The sequence below is a fragment of the Peromyscus eremicus genome, chromosome 17, assembly GCF_949786415.1.
Source record: "Peromyscus eremicus chromosome 17, PerEre_H2_v1, whole genome shotgun sequence".
Taxonomy (NCBI): domain Eukaryota; kingdom Metazoa; phylum Chordata; class Mammalia; order Rodentia; family Cricetidae; genus Peromyscus; species Peromyscus eremicus.
The window spans coordinates 13,325,775-13,343,341 of NC_081433.1; the positions used below are offsets into that span (position 1 = coordinate 13,325,775).

General features: G+C 44.2%; 2 protein-coding genes across 3 annotated transcripts in view; one reads left to right on the forward strand and one right to left on the reverse strand.

Annotated features, from left to right (window-relative positions):
* Mcph1 (microcephalin 1) overlaps positions 1 to 17,567 on the forward strand; it is a 204,099-nt gene that overhangs the window by 96,704 nt on the left and 89,828 nt on the right. The window lies entirely within an intron of this gene.
* Positions 1 to 17,567, reverse strand: part of Angpt2 (angiopoietin 2) — a 51,054-nt gene that overhangs the window by 5,313 nt on the left and 28,174 nt on the right. The window contains exons 3-7 of the mRNA XM_059245033.1: positions 14,753 to 14,874; positions 9,924 to 10,156; positions 7,426 to 7,556; positions 2,404 to 2,505; positions 1,242 to 1,408 (exon numbers count right to left, since the gene is read on the reverse strand). Coding sequence (XP_059101016.1) covers positions 1,242 to 1,408; positions 2,404 to 2,505; positions 7,426 to 7,556; positions 9,924 to 10,156; positions 14,753 to 14,874 — 755 coding nt within the window. The remainder of the gene's footprint in view (positions 1 to 1,241; positions 1,409 to 2,403; positions 2,506 to 7,425; positions 7,557 to 9,923; positions 10,157 to 14,752; positions 14,875 to 17,567) is intronic.

The following is a 17,567-nucleotide window of genomic DNA, read 5'->3' on the forward strand; positions in this document are numbered from 1 at the left end:
ACAGTGCCTCTCCTCCCATTCATCCTCCCCTCCAGAGAAGCCCGGTCTATGCGGGAACTTCGCTGAGTGCCTCCCCAGCTGTTCCAAAGTCACATCAGGCCTTGTCTGTTTTGAAAACAGCTTCTGAGTCCTCACCCGCTGTCTGTAAAATGCAGGCTGTTCCAGGCAGCACATGGCTCTCAGGTCAGGCCCCAGACTCTGAGCCGGCTTCCCTGTGCTGTCCACTGTGACCTCCGTAGGACACCAGCCAAGGATGTTGTAGTCAAGCTTCCTCTCCACAGGGCTTGGGCGCCGCTGCAATGGAGGTGGCACAGTGGGCCATGGCTTTGTTTGTGGAGCACCTCTTGTGCGTCACTTGCTCTCTGTGGCTTCAGTAGTTTACCCTGTGCTCTGTGGACACAGGCACCAGGTGCCCACATTCTTTGGATGCCTGTGCTCAGCTGTACCCAGACCTGTTTCTTTGGTGCTTCCACCCCACCCTTCCTGCCCAGCACCCTTGTGGACTTGGATTTGAGAGCACACTGTACACACTGACTCCAGAACCTCATGCGTGGCTCTGATCATCCCCACAGAAAGCCACGTCCTCACTGTTCTCCTCCTAACTGTGCTTTACAGCCAAAGAATGTGTCGTCAGGATTGCCCACGCTCATGGGACATGTGTGTCACTGTCATCAGATGGGTGCGGATGAGCCAAAAGCTAAGGGGGTACTGTGACTCAAGTGTGCTTTGTGTTTCCTAATTTGGAATTAAACAACTAACTGTTTAAACTTCACAAAATGGGCTAACTTAACACCTTTGAAAACTGTTACACACAATATGTATCAAAGGGATATCTCATGTGCACTAATTCTACAGGGGACTCTGAATTGCACGCTGTCTGCCACGTAGCATCTCCTCTTAGAGCACACACAGGAAAGCAGTAGATGCAAAACTGCCCTCGCAGTTTGCTGTACGTTGTTTGACCACTGTTAGATATCTACCCTCTGTGTATCTGTCGGTCTACCGATCATCTGTCTGCTTACCTTGCAGTCCCAGGGACTGAATTAGGGGTCTTGTCCGTGCTAGACAAGTGCTACACTATTGAGTTATATCACCAGCGAAAGCTAAAATTTTAAAACTAGGGATGTTTGAGGTGCCTCTAAGAAACAGCAGTTCGATCTTGTTCTGATGAACGTGGCTCTTAGTCTCTGGAGTAACTACCCAGAAAGGTCCTTCGATGTTCTCAGTGACAGCCTACTTACCTATAATTGAATTCTTCGCTGGAGAGGTAAAAGTGCTCATACAGTGAGTGTGCCTCGTTGCCTTCCCAGTCCTTCAGCTGTATCTTAAGCACATAGCGATGCCGATTGGTCAGCTGTGACACAAACTCGTTCCCCAGCCAGTACTCTCCCAGAGGGCTCCCGAACCCCTGCAACCAAGAGCAGTTCACTTAGTTACTGGTTGTTCCTTCTGTTTGGAATCCATCGGCTTATGCAGTCAGCAGATGGTACTCCCTAGTAGAAACGTTAAGGTCATACACACAGGAAAGTTTTTTAAAATGATTTTGAAAGAGAGAAACAGAGAAGCAGAGGGAGAATGGGTGAATATGTAGCACAGTGTGCTTATGGAAGTCACCATCACCTTGGGTTTCTCCTTCACCACTGCATATGTAAAGCTAGCTGGACCACAAGGTTCTGGGGCGTCACTTGTCTTTGTCTCTCGTTTTGTCACAGGATTACAGACAAGAGTCACCATGTCTGGCTCTCTCTGAGTTCTGGGGATTCAAACACAAATCGCCACACTTGCACAGCAAGCATTTTATGCATGGGTCATGTCCCCAGATCAGGAACTAGATTTTAAAAAGTCACGTTTAAGGCTGAAGAGATGGCTCAGTGGTTAAGAGCACCCAGGTTCAATTCCCAGCACCCACATGGCAGCCCACACCTGTCTGTAACTCCAGTTCCAGGGTTTCTGACACCCTCACATAGACATACATGCAGGCAAAATGCCAATGCACATAAAAATAAATTTTTAGAAAGTCAAGTTTAAGGAACTGAGCTGTTCTTAGAAGAAAATCACTGTTAGAATATTTAAAGCCACCGGCACGGCTACGAGCAGAGATGTAATTGTAATAGCTAAACCCACCTAGGTACCGTGAGCCATACCTGTAATAGTGACATTTATGCCATCGGAGCCTCAACAGAGCAGCTTGCCCAGGGTGCTCTGTATTGTATTTGAATTACTTTGATTGCAGTGTTTTTCTAAGAGAGACAGAAATGCTGGGCACAAAGGACTGAATTATAAATAACTTCTTCAGAAGCCATTAGTCAGTTCTGAATTTGTGTTTAAAGTTCTGAAGGTGTTGGGAAATTAATTTTTCTAAAGGAAGGCATTTCTTCAAGGTGTTTTAGCACACTTCCTTACCTCTTTATATTCTTTCCATGTTCTCTGGAAGTCAACGGAACCATCTTCCCGGTGTTGGATAACTGTCCACCCACCTCCAGTCATGTCCATATCACAGTAGGCCTGCAGGGAAAAACACACAGTCATTGCATGCTAGACATTGGTGACCCAGGCCTTTGGAGTGATGACGTGTTCCAAGGGAGCTTTGTGATAACTTGTGGAGTAAATTGTTGTCATATTTTTAGAGTGTACATGGTGATGATCTACAAGCAGTAGAATCACATGACACCCTAGTAAAAATAGGACTTCCTGATCATCGTGTGCTCTGGCTAAAGAGTCCTGCCCCATAGTTGTTTTGAATGGTTCCCTGTGATTGGGAGACTGACAGATTCTCAAATCCCACATCTTTGACACATAGAAAACCACAGACTGTCTTCACAGCATTGACTACCTTCCCTGCTGGCTGCATCCGCGCTGTAGAGTTAGCGCTTTGTTACCACAAGGTACCAAACGCTCGTCACGTTTTCATGCTTTGGAGCTGTTGGGCTCCCATTGTGTGCAGTAAAAGCCAGCTTATTGGGACATTCCTGCCCATGAAGGCCTTGGGGTTCTGGAGTGCCAGTACCATGTGACCCAGCTTGGCTAGGCAGCTCTGACACTGGGGTCTGAGTTTAGGCTTCTGCACACGTCCCTTGCTGCCTGTGGCATTTTCCCCAGTATTTTATTTCTGCTTTTAAACTGCCTCAGTGGTCTTAAAAAATTTTGTCCAGAACACAAAATTCTTTGGACTTGCATGCTTAATTTCAGCTCAGCTGGAGTTTTATTGTATAATTAAAAACCCTTGAAAATAAGATTACGTAAATACTTTTCAATTATAAGATTATAGTCATAACCCCCCAAAAAACCGTTTTCCAGAAAATAAGATAATTTCCCTACAGTACACATGGTAGGAATATTAAGGTTCACAACCAGTTGTGAATATTCTTCTTTTGTTGAGTGCCATGGTCTTTGGAGAGTAAGGAAGATCATTTTGGCAGGGTTAGCCTAAATGTAGCTGCTCCGTATTTGTGAGTCAGGATCCTAGGGAAGAGAGCTGAAGGAGTCATGCGACCCTCTCATCCTCTTTCTTCCAATTGCCTACAAGGAACCAGACCTCAAGGACGCCATGCTGTCCGCCTTGTTGTTGGCCTCTGTTGCTCACGGACCTTGAGACCATTAAGAGGCTGCTCTGTGTAGACACCTCTCCAGCACTCTTCTACCTCTTCATGAAGATCCTGGGCTCATGCCCCCTTCCCCACTGACTGGTGTGTAGAAAGGCACGTGGGGTGAAACAAAATTATATTTACTTGTAAGATTATTTCCTCAGCGAAATTATACAAGTACGTAAATGAGTTTGCTGAAGGAGCCCCTGGTTGTCACCGTGCGCTGATGCCGCTTTTGTTCATTAACCACTATTGTTTGACTCTCTTACATGCAAGCTGTCGGATATTTCCCACGAATGGCTTGCCGTCTCACCACCACTGTGAGCTCTTGAAACGGTTGATTTAACACTGATTCATGGGCTCAGTCACTCAGCTCACAGTGGTAAATAGGATTTGAACACGGCCTCCTTAATTCCTGTGTCCTATCTTTTCCGTGACATCGTGCTGCCCAAAGCAGAGGAACTTGAGCCCTTTGTCAATAGACAAGAAGTCCTTTAGCCAGATCCACACTGCAGTCGGTTCATGAGGAGTCCTTGGTCTGTTTGCCTGTGATCAACCAGCTGACCAGTGCTGCACCATTCCATCAATATGTCTCCTTACAACTGCACTTAGCACACTGACTGAACAAGCTCCACTAGAGTAAGGACCCAGTGGTTGTGCACAGAAGTTAACTCCCCAGCATCCTAAGTGGCGTGCTGGTAGATGGGAAGAAATGTTTTCGTGAGCCCACCCTTGTTTTAATACTATCTGATTCCTTGGTGTCAAAGTGATTACAATGGAGGTAGTTGCTTAATGATATTTAAGGCACGCTTTTTCCTGTTTAGAGGACAAGTTTGCCTTGTGGGAGTCAGAAGCAAGGCTCCCAACTTCGAGGGTCACTGCTAGCACATAAATAAATTACATGAACCATGTTTTCCTTGTCTTTGACTCCATTAGTAACCATGACAGAATTACTAGAACATTCTCTTAATACTTTGTCCAGATTTTTAAGAAATAAAGAACAAAGCATTTGTGGAAAACAGAGAATCATGGTTCACTGGGTTGTGAATTTGCAAAAGAAGAGATAGTATTCTAGTAGAGTATCCACATAGCCGGGAGATGCTCAGGGAAATTAATGGCAAGGATCAGACCAAGATCTGAAAGGCAGCAGCGGCACTCGGTCCAGAGCATGCCTGCTTCCGTCACTTAGTGCTTTTGATTTGCGTGCCTGGGCCTGGCACGAGGACCCAAAGCCTGAAGCTTTTCAGCAAGTAATGCTTGAGTTAAGTGCTGTGCTCCAGCTTCAGGCCTTGGTGAAGGGAATAAATAGCAGACGTCCATAAGCATGAGGAGTCGTAGCCCGAGAAATCTGGGGAAGGAAACGATTGTGCTCCTAACTAGCAAAGTGCGTGCTTGTGCTTCTCACAGACGCCCTTTCGCAATGTGTATATCTTACATACGTGAAAACCTAATATAAATGTGACCTTTACTAACCGCTTAAATTAGTTAAACTAATCAAATGTAAAGTTGGTGTGATCATTATTTCCTCTGAATTTGATGACCCTGCCTGCTGTGACCTCTTGTGCAGGCTCTGTGTATTATTTTTTCCAGCGCCCTATCTGGCACTCTGCTTTGACTGTCACACCGTGCAAGGTGGGTTGACAGGTTAGTCACACAAGATCACATTGTCATTTATAGAACACCAAGTCTGGAAGGAAGTTTAGAGGTAACAATGCAATGCAGCCCAGTTATTTTAATTTTTTAAATCTTTATCTGTGTGTGTGTATCTGTGTGTCTGTCTCTCTATGTGTGTCTGTGTGAGAAGGGGAAGCATGCAGGTGGAAGTCAGAGGATGACTTTTGAGAGTTGATTGTCTCCTTCCGTCTTTTGACCCAGGAACCACAGTCAGGTCACCAGCCTTGCGTGGCAGTCATTTTACCCACTAAAGCCATCATCACACCACCCGTAGACCAGGCATTTTAGAAAAGAAATTGAGGTTGTGAAAACTTGCTGTCCCCTACTGTGTAAATGGATTTAGTTTTACTGAGATTATCTAAAAGGACTATAAATCTTTCTCTAAGCATCTTTGTGGCTGTCAAACTGTGAGGGTAGCGTGGTGTTGGGCAGGAAATGGCACTAACCCAGAAAAGCATTCCCAGAGTGGTGTGACTGTGTGACAGTGTAGTTCTGAGAGTGTTCACCGTGTGCTCATAGCCTCTGTGCTATGGTGTTCCTGTCCCCCTTATTACCAAGCCAAAACATGCAGGCATCTGGTGGCAGACACCAGAATGCAAAGAACTGTCTTGCAAGCTGCATAGCAGAGATGCTGGAGACCCTCAGCCTGGGGTTACTGGTTTTTCTTCTGCAGCAAGCTGTACAGTTTTTCTCCTCCTCCCAATGCTCCGCTTCTAGGCCACCAGGGACATTAACTGATTTTCAAGGTTGGTTTAAAGCAGCATGAATGAATTAGAGAGATTTCTTTGGAAAGTATTATCCTAAATAGCACAGTATTTATTTTTTAATTCATAATCAAAGTGCATATTACTGTTTCAAATTCCACATCTTTAAACACTTAAATGCTTGTATTTTTCTTTGATAGCATGTTAAATTCTGAAGATAATACTGAGTTCAAAAAGATACTACTTCCAGGAGCCTCTGAAATTTCTATTTAGACACAGCATCCATGCACTTCTGGGAGTCATGTTGGCTCAGGGCATAGCTGCTCTTTTAGATGCAGCCATACCTGTCAACGTGGAGCATATCTAGCTGTCCAGCATTCACACAGCCCTTAACACTGATTCTTGGGCAATGTCATTCTACCTCATCAGACCTCTAGAGAAGCGACAGGAAGTGATTTTCTGAAATACAGTCTCCCAGGACTTCTGCAGGGTGCCTCCATAAGCCAGGCTGCTTATGGATGGCCTGGTCTGCCTGTGTGTTAACCTGCCCTGCTGGACATGGGCTGTGTCTACTTTCTACAGATAGAACAGATACTGAACTGAACTCCCCCATTTGAGAGGAAAAAGAATTGCACCCTTGGGCGTGTGCTCAGGTCTTCTGGGCTGCACTGAATGGGGTCATAGTCTTCCGCTATGAGCTGTGGAGCCCTGAGCTTCCTGGGGACCCTGTGAGCAACTCCATATGGCAACAGCAGTCCCCAGGGTGAAGCTGGCAGCACCCTGGCATGAAGCAGGACTGATGCTCAAGGTGCTGCTGACAGTGCTCTGCTCAGACCACATGCAGTCTAAAGAAAAAATAGTCAGGAGCGTCAAAGCAATCTTTCAAGGCACTAAACATGTTTATGTTTGGGATTGTGTCTAGAGAAGGTCTCCGTTATCCAGCTAGTCTTGAACTTCTGGGCTCAAGGCATCTTCCTGCCTCAGAAAAAGTGACTGACTTTATTAAACTGTAGCTGCTAAGTGCACATCTTTCTACAGTTTATATGACAAGGAGTGTGTGTGTGCAAATTAGTCCCTTCTGAACAGTTGTAATAGGTGTGTTCTCAGTGAGCGCCCTCCAAAATGGAATGCAACTATTGCTTGGGGAAGTGATTAAAAGACAAACTCTGGTTAATCCAACTTCAGTTTGGAGAAGATATATTCATTAAAATTAATGAGATGATGCCAGCACCTGGGAGTGAGGGGGCAGGCACCTGAGTGTGCACATCCTTTCAGCAGGACATGCTTGTGGAAGGAGATGGAGCTGCAGACCATCTGCTCAGCATCCGTGCTCTGTACTCAGCAGCAGCAGAACCCTCAGTGTGTGCCTGGGAAGGGCACGAGGCATGGATGCGCAGGGGTTCCTTGGCCTTTGCACTGATGCAGGGGAGCCCCCACAGCCTCTATAGGGCAGCCTTCCTTACCTTGATCTCCTCTGTGGAGTTGGGAAAGGTTAGCGTGTAGATGCCACTGGTGATGATTCCTGACTTGAAGACTTCGGCGCAGTCTCTGAAGGTGGTTTGCTCCTCTTTAGGGGCAACAACAGAGCCCTTAGCTGTGTTTAAAAACAGTGGAGCAATTAAATGGGGTTTGTGAATGGAGAGAAGCCTGTTATGCAAGACCTAGTCATTTGTTCTCAAGTAAGCAAGGCAGACTGTGCTTGCCCAGGAGTTACTCCTGAAGCACGTTTTCCTGTCATTTTGGAAAATTAGCACAAATAGCTTAAATATATTTACTTGTGTGTGTGTGTGTGTACACATATGTGTGCACACACATGTCCCATGGTGTGGGTATGGCAGTCAGAGGACAATCTTCATCAGTCAGTTCTCCTTCCACCGTGACAGTCCTAAGGGATCTAACATAGGTTTTAGGAGGCAAGCGCCTTTACCCACTGAACCATCTTGCCAACTTCTTACTCCCTTTTAAGATCAAATGTGTGGAACGTGAGTACTTCGTAATGAGCTGTAATAAACCGCTCCTTTTTAAAAACTCCCCTTCTTGAATAGACTTGAGCAAACATTATGAAAAAACAAAGCGGGAGAGCATGCAGCACAGCACTCCGTCCACCAGCACCCCCAGGTCCCCTTGGCTCGTTGTCCTACTGCAGTCAGAATGTACACACTGGCCGTTGGTTGTATGTCTGAGGCTAAGTCTTTAATCTTTCTTAGAGTATTAAATGGAGGGCCCAAGAGGGGGCTCCGTGTTAGGTCAGAGTATGTGCTGAGCAAGGCTGAGGACCAGAGTTCAGATCCTAGCACCCATATAAAAATTCCAGTGTGGCAGTACACACCTGTAACCCAGTTCTTGGGGACAGGAGATGGGAGAATTTCTATAGCTTGTTAGCCACCAGCCTAGCTCTGGTTCGGTGAGAGACTCTGTCTCAGGAGAAGAAGGCAGAGAGTGCTGGAGCAGGACTCAGAATCTTCTCCAGGCCTCCCCTGCCTGCACATGCGCACACAAATCCGTGCCTCCACAGGCCCCACATCCGCACATACATCCAATATTGAATGGGCATACTTAGTGTCCTTTGGGTGTTCAGTAAATGTGACATCATAGTCTGCACCTTTAAACACAATAAATAGACATTGTCTATTTATCTACGTATTTAAATTCTTTAAGTCTAAAGCGTGTAGGCTTATAAAATTCCTTCAGATTTTAATTCTGCCATCATTGCTGCTTCTTCCTATTCTTCTCCCACCCGCCATTTCTGCCTGTCAAGCACCAGCTGAGGGGACATTGTGAAATAAACCACAGTATGAATGAAGTCGAATTCAGTTAGGAAGAAAAAAAAAAAATCCTACAGAAAAAGACTACAAAGATGGTACATTCCATCTTTAATGGCTGAAGATTCTGTTTTCCTCCCTCTCCCACCCCTCAGCCCCCAGTAAGTAAAAGAATCTAACAAGTAAGAATGGCAGTGAAGGAGGCTAAGTATGTTTAGGGCATGGACAGAGACAGGAGCTGGTGCCGCCTTGGTACCCATCATGCACCAATGACGGGGGTGACGGCTCTCACTTGTGTCTCTAGCCTTCCTCTGGGCCCAGGGCAGTTTGCCCATTTGAAAGTCAAAGAAAGGAAGATTCATTATGGCTTAATAGCTTGCCAGCCTCCTTCGTTCAACTGATGAGGGAACTAACTCAAGAGGAGAACTTTGCAGCCTTGAATCAGAACTATCTTTGTGGGTTGGAGCGGTAGCTGTCGCTAAAGGCTTCCGTGGCCGGCTTGAGGACTTGGGTTTGAGCTATAGAACGCACGTCCAAAGCAAAGCCAGACATGGCAGCGCACCTTAATCTCAGTGCTGGGGAGGTGGGCGTGAGGAGATTCCCTGCGACTCTCTGGCCGGAGAGCCTAGCCAGACCCTGTGCTCCAGGTCCCTGTGGGGGACTGTCTCTAAAGACAGAATGGAGGGCACCTGAGGAATGATATCAGAGGTTGTCTTCCAGCCTCTAGACCAGCAGTTCTCAACCTGTGGGTCACAACCCCTTTGAGCATCAAACAACTCTCACAGGAGTTGTCTGAGACCATCAGAAAACACAGATATTTACATTATGATTCATAACTGCAAAATTAGTTATGAAGCAGCAACAAAAATAATTTTATGGTCAGGGGTCACCACACCATGAGGAACTGTACTAAAGGGACACAGCGTTAGGAAGGTTGAGACCACTGGTTTAGACACACATGTATGCATGTGCCCATGAACATGCACACACATGAACATGCACACATACATACAAACTGTTTGGGGTTTGTGCTTCCTGATAATTGGTATAATATACGTCCTCCTCTGGTCTCTGCCCTCCTTTGTGCTGGGCCTCTGCTGAGGGTCTTATACGCCTGGATGAAATACCTAAGAAAGATCATGTTGGAGTTTTGAGGGTTCGATGACCAGAAGTCATGGGGAGTGAGGAGCTCTACTCACAGTTGGGCGTTGACATCATGGTCAGCAGGCTGTTGACCGTCTCCATCAGGTCATGCTGCTGCTTCTGAAGGACTGAGTTGTTCACCGTGGCGGTCACCAGCTTCTTCTCCAGCTCCTCGATGACTGAGCTCTGCTTGGACACGAGCACCTGGAGCTGGTCCTTCTGCTCTTTCATGGACTGCAGCTGCACACTGTGCTTGTCCTCCATGTCCAGCACTCGCTTTTCTAGGAAGCTTATAGGGAAGGTGTTTGTAAGTGCAGGGACTTCCAGATGCCTCGGGACCTTGCCAGCCAAGTGCTTGATAAAATCGTGTCATTTCCAAAGCTAATCTTTCTGTTTCTTGGACTTATGTTTGGTGGTATTTGGTTAAAATGCAATATAAAGTAGGAAGATTTGGGAGCTGGAGAGATGCTCAGTGGTTAGACACACTAGCTGCTCTTGTTGAAGACCTGGTTCTGTTTCCAGCAACCCTGTGGTGGCTCGCCACTACCTATAACTCCATTTTCTGGATATATAGTGGTAAGCATAGCTGCCTTCCATAATTCTAGTTCTAGGGGATCTGGTGTCCTCTCCTGACCTCCACAGGCATCAGGCATATATAGTGCACATACCTACATGCAGGCAAAAACTCATGCATGTAAAAATAAAGAAATCTTTAGAAAACCTTTTTTTAAGTGGAAAGATTTCTCACAGCCCAGAGAAATCTTTCAAATTGCCAAGGTAAACTATTTAGATGTATGTGTACATGTGTGTATGTGTGTAAACCTGACAGAGTATACAGTCTTATCTGTGCAAGAATACACTGGGCCTCGGCAATAGACCGTGAGTGTCACAAACACTACCTGCTACAAGGTCACAGGAAGGTGGCATTATTTCAAGCCATGCTTACAAGAGTGCTTCTCATGAGAGCAGGGAGTTTGAATTAGACCTTCAGGTCATGTGTTACCTTTCTCCTAAACTATTTTCATTTTAATATTAATCATAATAACAGCACCAACTCTCTCAGTACCTTGTGGCAAATATTCTATGATAGAGGCGAATATTATACTCAGGTTTAAATCCTGGCGCTCTGGCCTCATGAGTTTAAGTGACTTATTGAATTGTGCATTGGTTCCCTCATCTGTAAAATGGGCTAATATCACCCGCTGAGAGAGGCTGATCTGAGGAATACGTGCATGTAAAAGTATAAACAGACTGATAGTTGACACTTAGTAAATGTTATACCAGTATCAACATTATCGTCTCATGTTCAAGGAGTAAACTGAACCAAAATAAAATGTAGACACAATAAATCACATGCCCACAAACACTCCCAGGTGGCTGATGACACCCAATTCAAATGCAGATCTTTCTTACTCTAAACTCCTTATTCCTTTGTTTGCTTGCCTGTTTTTGATTTTGTTTTTGTTTTTAATGTGGATCCCTTCCTTTGGGAAATTTTGCCAGCCTATCTCATGTACGTGGTTCTCAACACCTACAGCCTGAGCAAACCCCTTAAAAATTGCTTGATGAAGTTATGCCATGTAAGTCCAAAAAGTTTTATTAATGGTTTTATAGTTATTTCTAATCTTAATTTATCAAGACGCATAACCACTCATAGGTTCAGTTAAGAGTATACTAATTTTTAACTGGAAATTATTCCTGTAATATTAAACTAGAGAAAACAATTCCTAGTGCGTAGGATTACGTAAATGCTAGGAAGTCAAGATCATGAACTCCTTCCAGAAACAGAGCCCTGCAGTAAAGGCCTGTGGCACCTGCTATTGCCAGTGAGATGAACGGAAGATGGGAGGACCTAACTGGAAACTGTGGCTTCTCTGTACCCGTGCAGAATCAGGGGCTACCTGCCTCATGGCGGAGTATGTTAACTGCACTGTCAACACAGCCCAAGTTAGTCATTATTAGAATAAAAGAGAAAGATAAAATAAAGAACGCACAGTAGATTTCCCTTCGGCTGGTGAATCTAAAGGTGCAGTAGTGTTGATCTGGGGAGACATGTTGACCCTGGTAAGTATTTTTGGTTTTGCTTGAATCTATAAAGAAAGCAATTCCACTTTGAAGAAATTTTGGAAGATGATTGAAAAGTCATTCTTAGAATGTGAAACACCACATATTTTTTCCAATTGAAGGCAGGAAACACCCATCAAGAGATCTAACGTCATCAAGGAAATTTCATGACGTTTTTGATGAGGAAACTTTATTATTCCATCTCGTATTTGTAACAAAAGAGAAGACGATGTCTGTAGCTTGTAAGATCCGCTTGTTCTTTCCTTGTGGCTCTTATTACTGACGGGTTTTTACAGTCAATCAACCTTTGTGTACCCGTGCCTGGGAAGGCAGCTCCAACACAGAGCCCCCTTGGGTAGATTTTTAACAGCTGACATGGTGAAGCACTGTTGGTGCAAGTCCTAGAAACTTTTCACTTTGTTGGATATGTGTGGCAAGGTGCTTTTATAGAGAAACTTCAAGACTGGTCATAAACTCATGAAATGACTTTAATTATTGAAAAGGTACATTATTTCTTGACCCAGGTCACGTAAACTGGGGGAAAGGTGAAGGACTTAAACAAGGGGTGGAGTGCAAGAGATTATTTAAGCAAGAATTATTAGAAACCACAGCAAACTACATCGTGGTTGCTGCATTGGGTTTGGGAACACTGTTCTCTATAGTAAAGAGCCTCGATTTACGAGGAAATCTCACCAAATCCTGAAGTGGATTTTAAAATACAGTACAAGTTTCTGGGTCTTTCAAAGCAGCTCTCTGAGCAGCTGCTTTTGTGTGCGAAGTTTATTCCAACAGTGGATATAAAATAAGAAACAAGAGTTGAACTTGTCTAGAAAAGAGGCAAATACTGATGGCAATACAGTTAACCCTTCATAGCCACAAGCTTTGAGTCTGTGGATTCATCCACTCTGGGATTGAAATTCTTGGGGGGCGGGGCGTGCACCCATGCTAAACTTGTACAGCCCCTCTTTTTGTTATTACTCACTAGATAATACAGCATAATTGTGAGCACAGTTGTTACATCATGCTAGGTATTATCTGTAAGCAATGTAAGGAGGATTATGAAGATAATGGGGTAATAACTGTCCAATCTTATATAAGGGACTTCCATATTGATGGATTTTGGGATCCAAAGTGGATTATAGATCCAATCCCCTGTGAGTCCCGAATGATGGGAGAGTTTACAGAGAAGACACTGGGTGGCATTGTGGACATATTGACCTGATTTTGAAGCCTTGGGAAGAAGCAGTCATAAGTACCGGAGTGTGTTCAACAAACTGAGCAATGCCACCTTTCTGAGAGGTGGTGTGTTTAAAGCAGGCAAGAGTTCTCACCAGCATCCACAGGAGCCTTGCCAAGGGAAGCTAAGACTGTAACGTCTCAGTGTCTCAAGCTCTCATTTCTTACTGTGCAGTAGGGAAATTTTAAATAGGAAAGAAAACTGTTCCAGCGAGGAAAAAAATCTATTTGCTTTTCAAGCTCATAAGTAAAAGCTAGGGTAAACCTGGTTACACAGAGAACAGAAAAAAAGAACGGCAGCTTAGATTTTGGTTAACACTGAGGATGATGTGAGCCCGTGGTCATCCCCTTCTCTAGATAAAGAGTGAGACATGCTGTTGGGACCGTTCTCCATGTCAGATTGAAAATAGGGAAGTAGCTGGAGAGATGGCTCAGAGGTTAAGAGCACTGACTGCTCTTCCAGAGGTCCTGAGTTCAATTCCCAGCAACCACATGGTGGCTCACAACCATCTGTAATAAGATCTGGTGCCCTCTTCTGGCCTGCAGTCATACATGCTGTATACATAATAAATTAAATCTTAAAAAAAAAAAAAAAAAAAAAAGAAAATAGGGAAGTAAGCACCACATACGTTGTAAAACTACTCCCTGGTGTCCCCCCAATAGAAAAAAAAAAAACATGAAAACAGTGTGCACTTGTATAGATTATATTGAGATTTTTAAATATTTAATTTAATTATTGACACAATTATATTGCACATTAAGTTTTCCTTTTACTTCATCATAAGCTTACTAACGTGTTTATTGGTGTGTTTGTGAGAGCAAGCAAGTGAGCAAGCGGGGAGGCAGTGGATGCGTGCCACTGTGGCATATGGAGGTCCTCGGACAGCTTTGTGGAGGTGGCTCTCTCCTTCCACCTTTATGTGGGTCTGGGAATTGAACTCAGGTTGTCAGGTTTGTCTGGCAAGCACTTTTTCCTGCTGAGCCATCTCGCTGGCCCTCGCCGTAAGTTTTAAAAAGAAAGTATTACACACTGAAACAGATGCTGTCTTCCAGCTTTCTTAGTGTGCTTCATCTTGCAAGAAACAAGGTCCCCACCAGGCATGACAGTGCATGCCTTTAATCCCAGCCCTAGCTGCAGGCATATCTCTGAGTCCAAGGCTAGCCTGGTCTGCATGATAAGCGTCAGACAAGCTAGGATTACATAGTGAGAATCCCCCAAAGGCCAAGAAGTGTGATGAAGTTGATATTAAAGCCCTCAGACAGTGTTACTTCATTACTTCACAACCCCACTAGTATTTTGTGTAGATCAAACTGCATAATGTTAGGGCAATTTGGAATATTGCTTCCAGAGTCTTTAAAGGGCCAGAATGAAAAAACAATATTCAGGACTAATGAGAAGAGAAGTTTAGGGTCAGTTCAGAAATTTTCTCTGAATTCTCCTTGCCTCTTGTTCTCAGAGCCTCTGACCCACATATGTTCCAGGCAGAAATCTATCATTTGGGAATACTGTGCTTATAGTCATGGGTAGACTGTGTATCTAGAAAGGGTACAGTTCTGAATCTGAAGTATTTTATAGTATTATTACCTGTTCTTATCTTGTAGTTTGTTTATTTCACTGGTCTGGTCCAAAATCTGCTTTTCCAATTTGTTGGTAGAAATAGAATGTTGGAGAAGCTGCAACTCGAGTCTTGTCGTCTGGTTTAATACCTGCATATAACAAACAAAATTACTGCCTACTGTCTTGATGAATACAATATATGCCCTTTCTTGAGTCCATCATCAGAGTGATCAGAAAGCATATTATTATTCATTAACTTGTCTTGTTTTGACACGTGGGTGGTTTTGTGGGGTTTTTTTTGTCTTACACCATGAAACATGATCGTACCTACACCTCTGTTTCCATCCTCCAAGTCTCCCCACAAACACAGCCTCCACCCAACTGTTTTTTTTAGTAACCAACCAAGTCCAAGTAGTGCCAGCCAGATGAGTTTGGGTGTGGGAGCCATCTACTGCAGCGTGGGCGATCTTCCAGTGCCCACACATGTGAAAGAAAGAAGACTGATTCTCCTTCCCCTGCAGCTGTTAACTGCCAGGAGCTCCTCAACTAGGGAAGGGTCTGGAGCGCTCCTCCTGCCTGAGCTTGGCACATTTTTTTATTCCCATAAAGGTTTTGGTGTCATAGAACATGCCTAATTGTGTATCTTTTAAGTCTGGAAAACAGCTAGTATCAAATCATCTATCATGTTTCTCTTTCTGTAATATTTCATTGTTTTACATAACATAACAAGTGGTGATACTAAATAACCATTTTATAGATCAATAATTACAAAGGAATAAAAAAATTATCTCAGCCTAGAAAAATGGCTCAGTGAGGAAAGGCATTTGCCACCAAGCCAGGTGACCCAAGTTCACTCCCCAGGATAGAACGAACTCCTGCAAATTGTCCTTTGACCTACACACACACACACACACACACACACACACACCATGCATGCATGCAAACTATATAATATTTTATTTTAAATAATTGCCCTCTGCTCAGAAATTTCTGTGAGGGCACAAAAAGACAGAGTCACATGCTTCCCTGTGTGACAGTGAAGGCTCATTGCTAAGCCTGCCGTCTCCTAGCTTATACCCACTTGTTAAGCCTTTTCTTTCTTCTGTTCTGTTTTTCTTGTTCCTATTTTAAAAGTCTTTCTGGCCAATTAGGGAATAATAAAATCTCAATATCCAGTGGAAGCCAGCATTGGCCATTGTGTGGGCTCTTTGGTGCCTGGCTGCCTCCCAGCAGGAAGAATCGACTACTCACATCCTTGTGTGGTGTCACTCAGGATGTGATATCACCTGTTAATGGAAGTCTGAATCGTTGCCCAGCAACCAGGGACCTTGAAAAAGAATCATTGTTTGCGGGGGTCCTTGTCATCAGCATAGCCCTGGCCTGTCTCACCATGCAGGTGCCGGGCATGTCTGGTCCTTGTCAAGCCTGGCTGAGGTCATAGCAGAATGCTTCTGGAAATGAGCAAAGGATTGGACTGTGATTGCAATGCCGTCAGTGCAGCTTTGGCCTCTGTTTGCTCTCTACAGACATTCAATCCCAGTTTATTCATTAAAGAATGGGCCAGTTTGCCCTCCTCTTTAACCCATGAGAATTATGGAATGAGGACCGATTTGGAGAGAGGCAGAGAATGATGCCAGTAGAACCTGCTTGATATAGAAATGATGTGTGTGTATAGGAGGGAGAGAAGGTAGTGTCTGTGTGGAGTGACCACGTGTGGTGGTCAAAGGACACCATTTGGACTTGGTTCTCTCCTTCTGCCTTGTTAAGCCAGGGCTCATCTTGCTTGTGCTATGATATGTGCTCCAGGCTAATCCACCTCCGATCATCTAGGGAGTTCTCTCTCTGCTTCCCATCATGCTTTAGGAACACTGATATGGATGGCCATCACCACATCCAGCTCTCTTTACATGGGTTCAGAGGATCAAACTGGGGTCTTCATGCTTGTGTGGCAAGCGCTTTTACCCTCTGAGGCATCTCACTGGTCTTCACATCACTTTTCTGAAGGGGGTTGTATAGTTCAACAGATCTCAAGGTTCTGAATTAGCTGGTGCTATGTTGTCTAGGTCAGGTAATGGCTGTAAGGTCTCAGACCTCCAGCTATGTATGGTTGTCTAATATCCTCACTCTGACAGTCTAGAAGAATTGTGCATCTAACCAGAAATGTTCATGTTTTATGGAACCTATTTCACACCATCCGTAAGTGACCAACAGTTGCTGTCAACTAGACTGAGACCCTAAGTCAGCCTCTCCATGTCCTTCCTCGGGCTCACCCGCGTTGATGTGTTTATTTGGACTTTGCAGCTATTTTCTCTCCATCCCTGGTCTGCTTTCCTGTTAGCCTCAGTCATAGGATATCCAACTTCATAGTGGCACTTTTTAAATCCTGTGATCTTACACCGGATGTCCCAAAGGTTTGCATAGTTGTTCTGTGTCCTAACATTATTTTATTGCTGTATAACAAAAAAACAAGAAATGCTATACTAGGATGAAGAGATGTTTTGGAAGTGCGTGATAGCCTCCCAGAGTTAATATCAAAAGCTTCAGAATGTCATTTAACCATTGCTATTTTATTTTATCAGTTGAGTTGATAGACACTTTATTTCTTTTTAAACTACTGTATCTCGTCATGTTAACACTTATTAACAAGCAGAATTAAATCTCAGTGCCTTGTGATCTGTGGAAAATGTGTGTTTCTTTATATTGTTCCTAAATGCCTGATATTGTTGAAAGATGATAGACAAAGAATTCCTCACTCTGCTTTTCATAGAAGTTTTTGATCTACTGTTTTCTCTATGAAAATAGTTTTTAGAGAGATTCTTGTCACCATGCCAAGAGTGTCTCA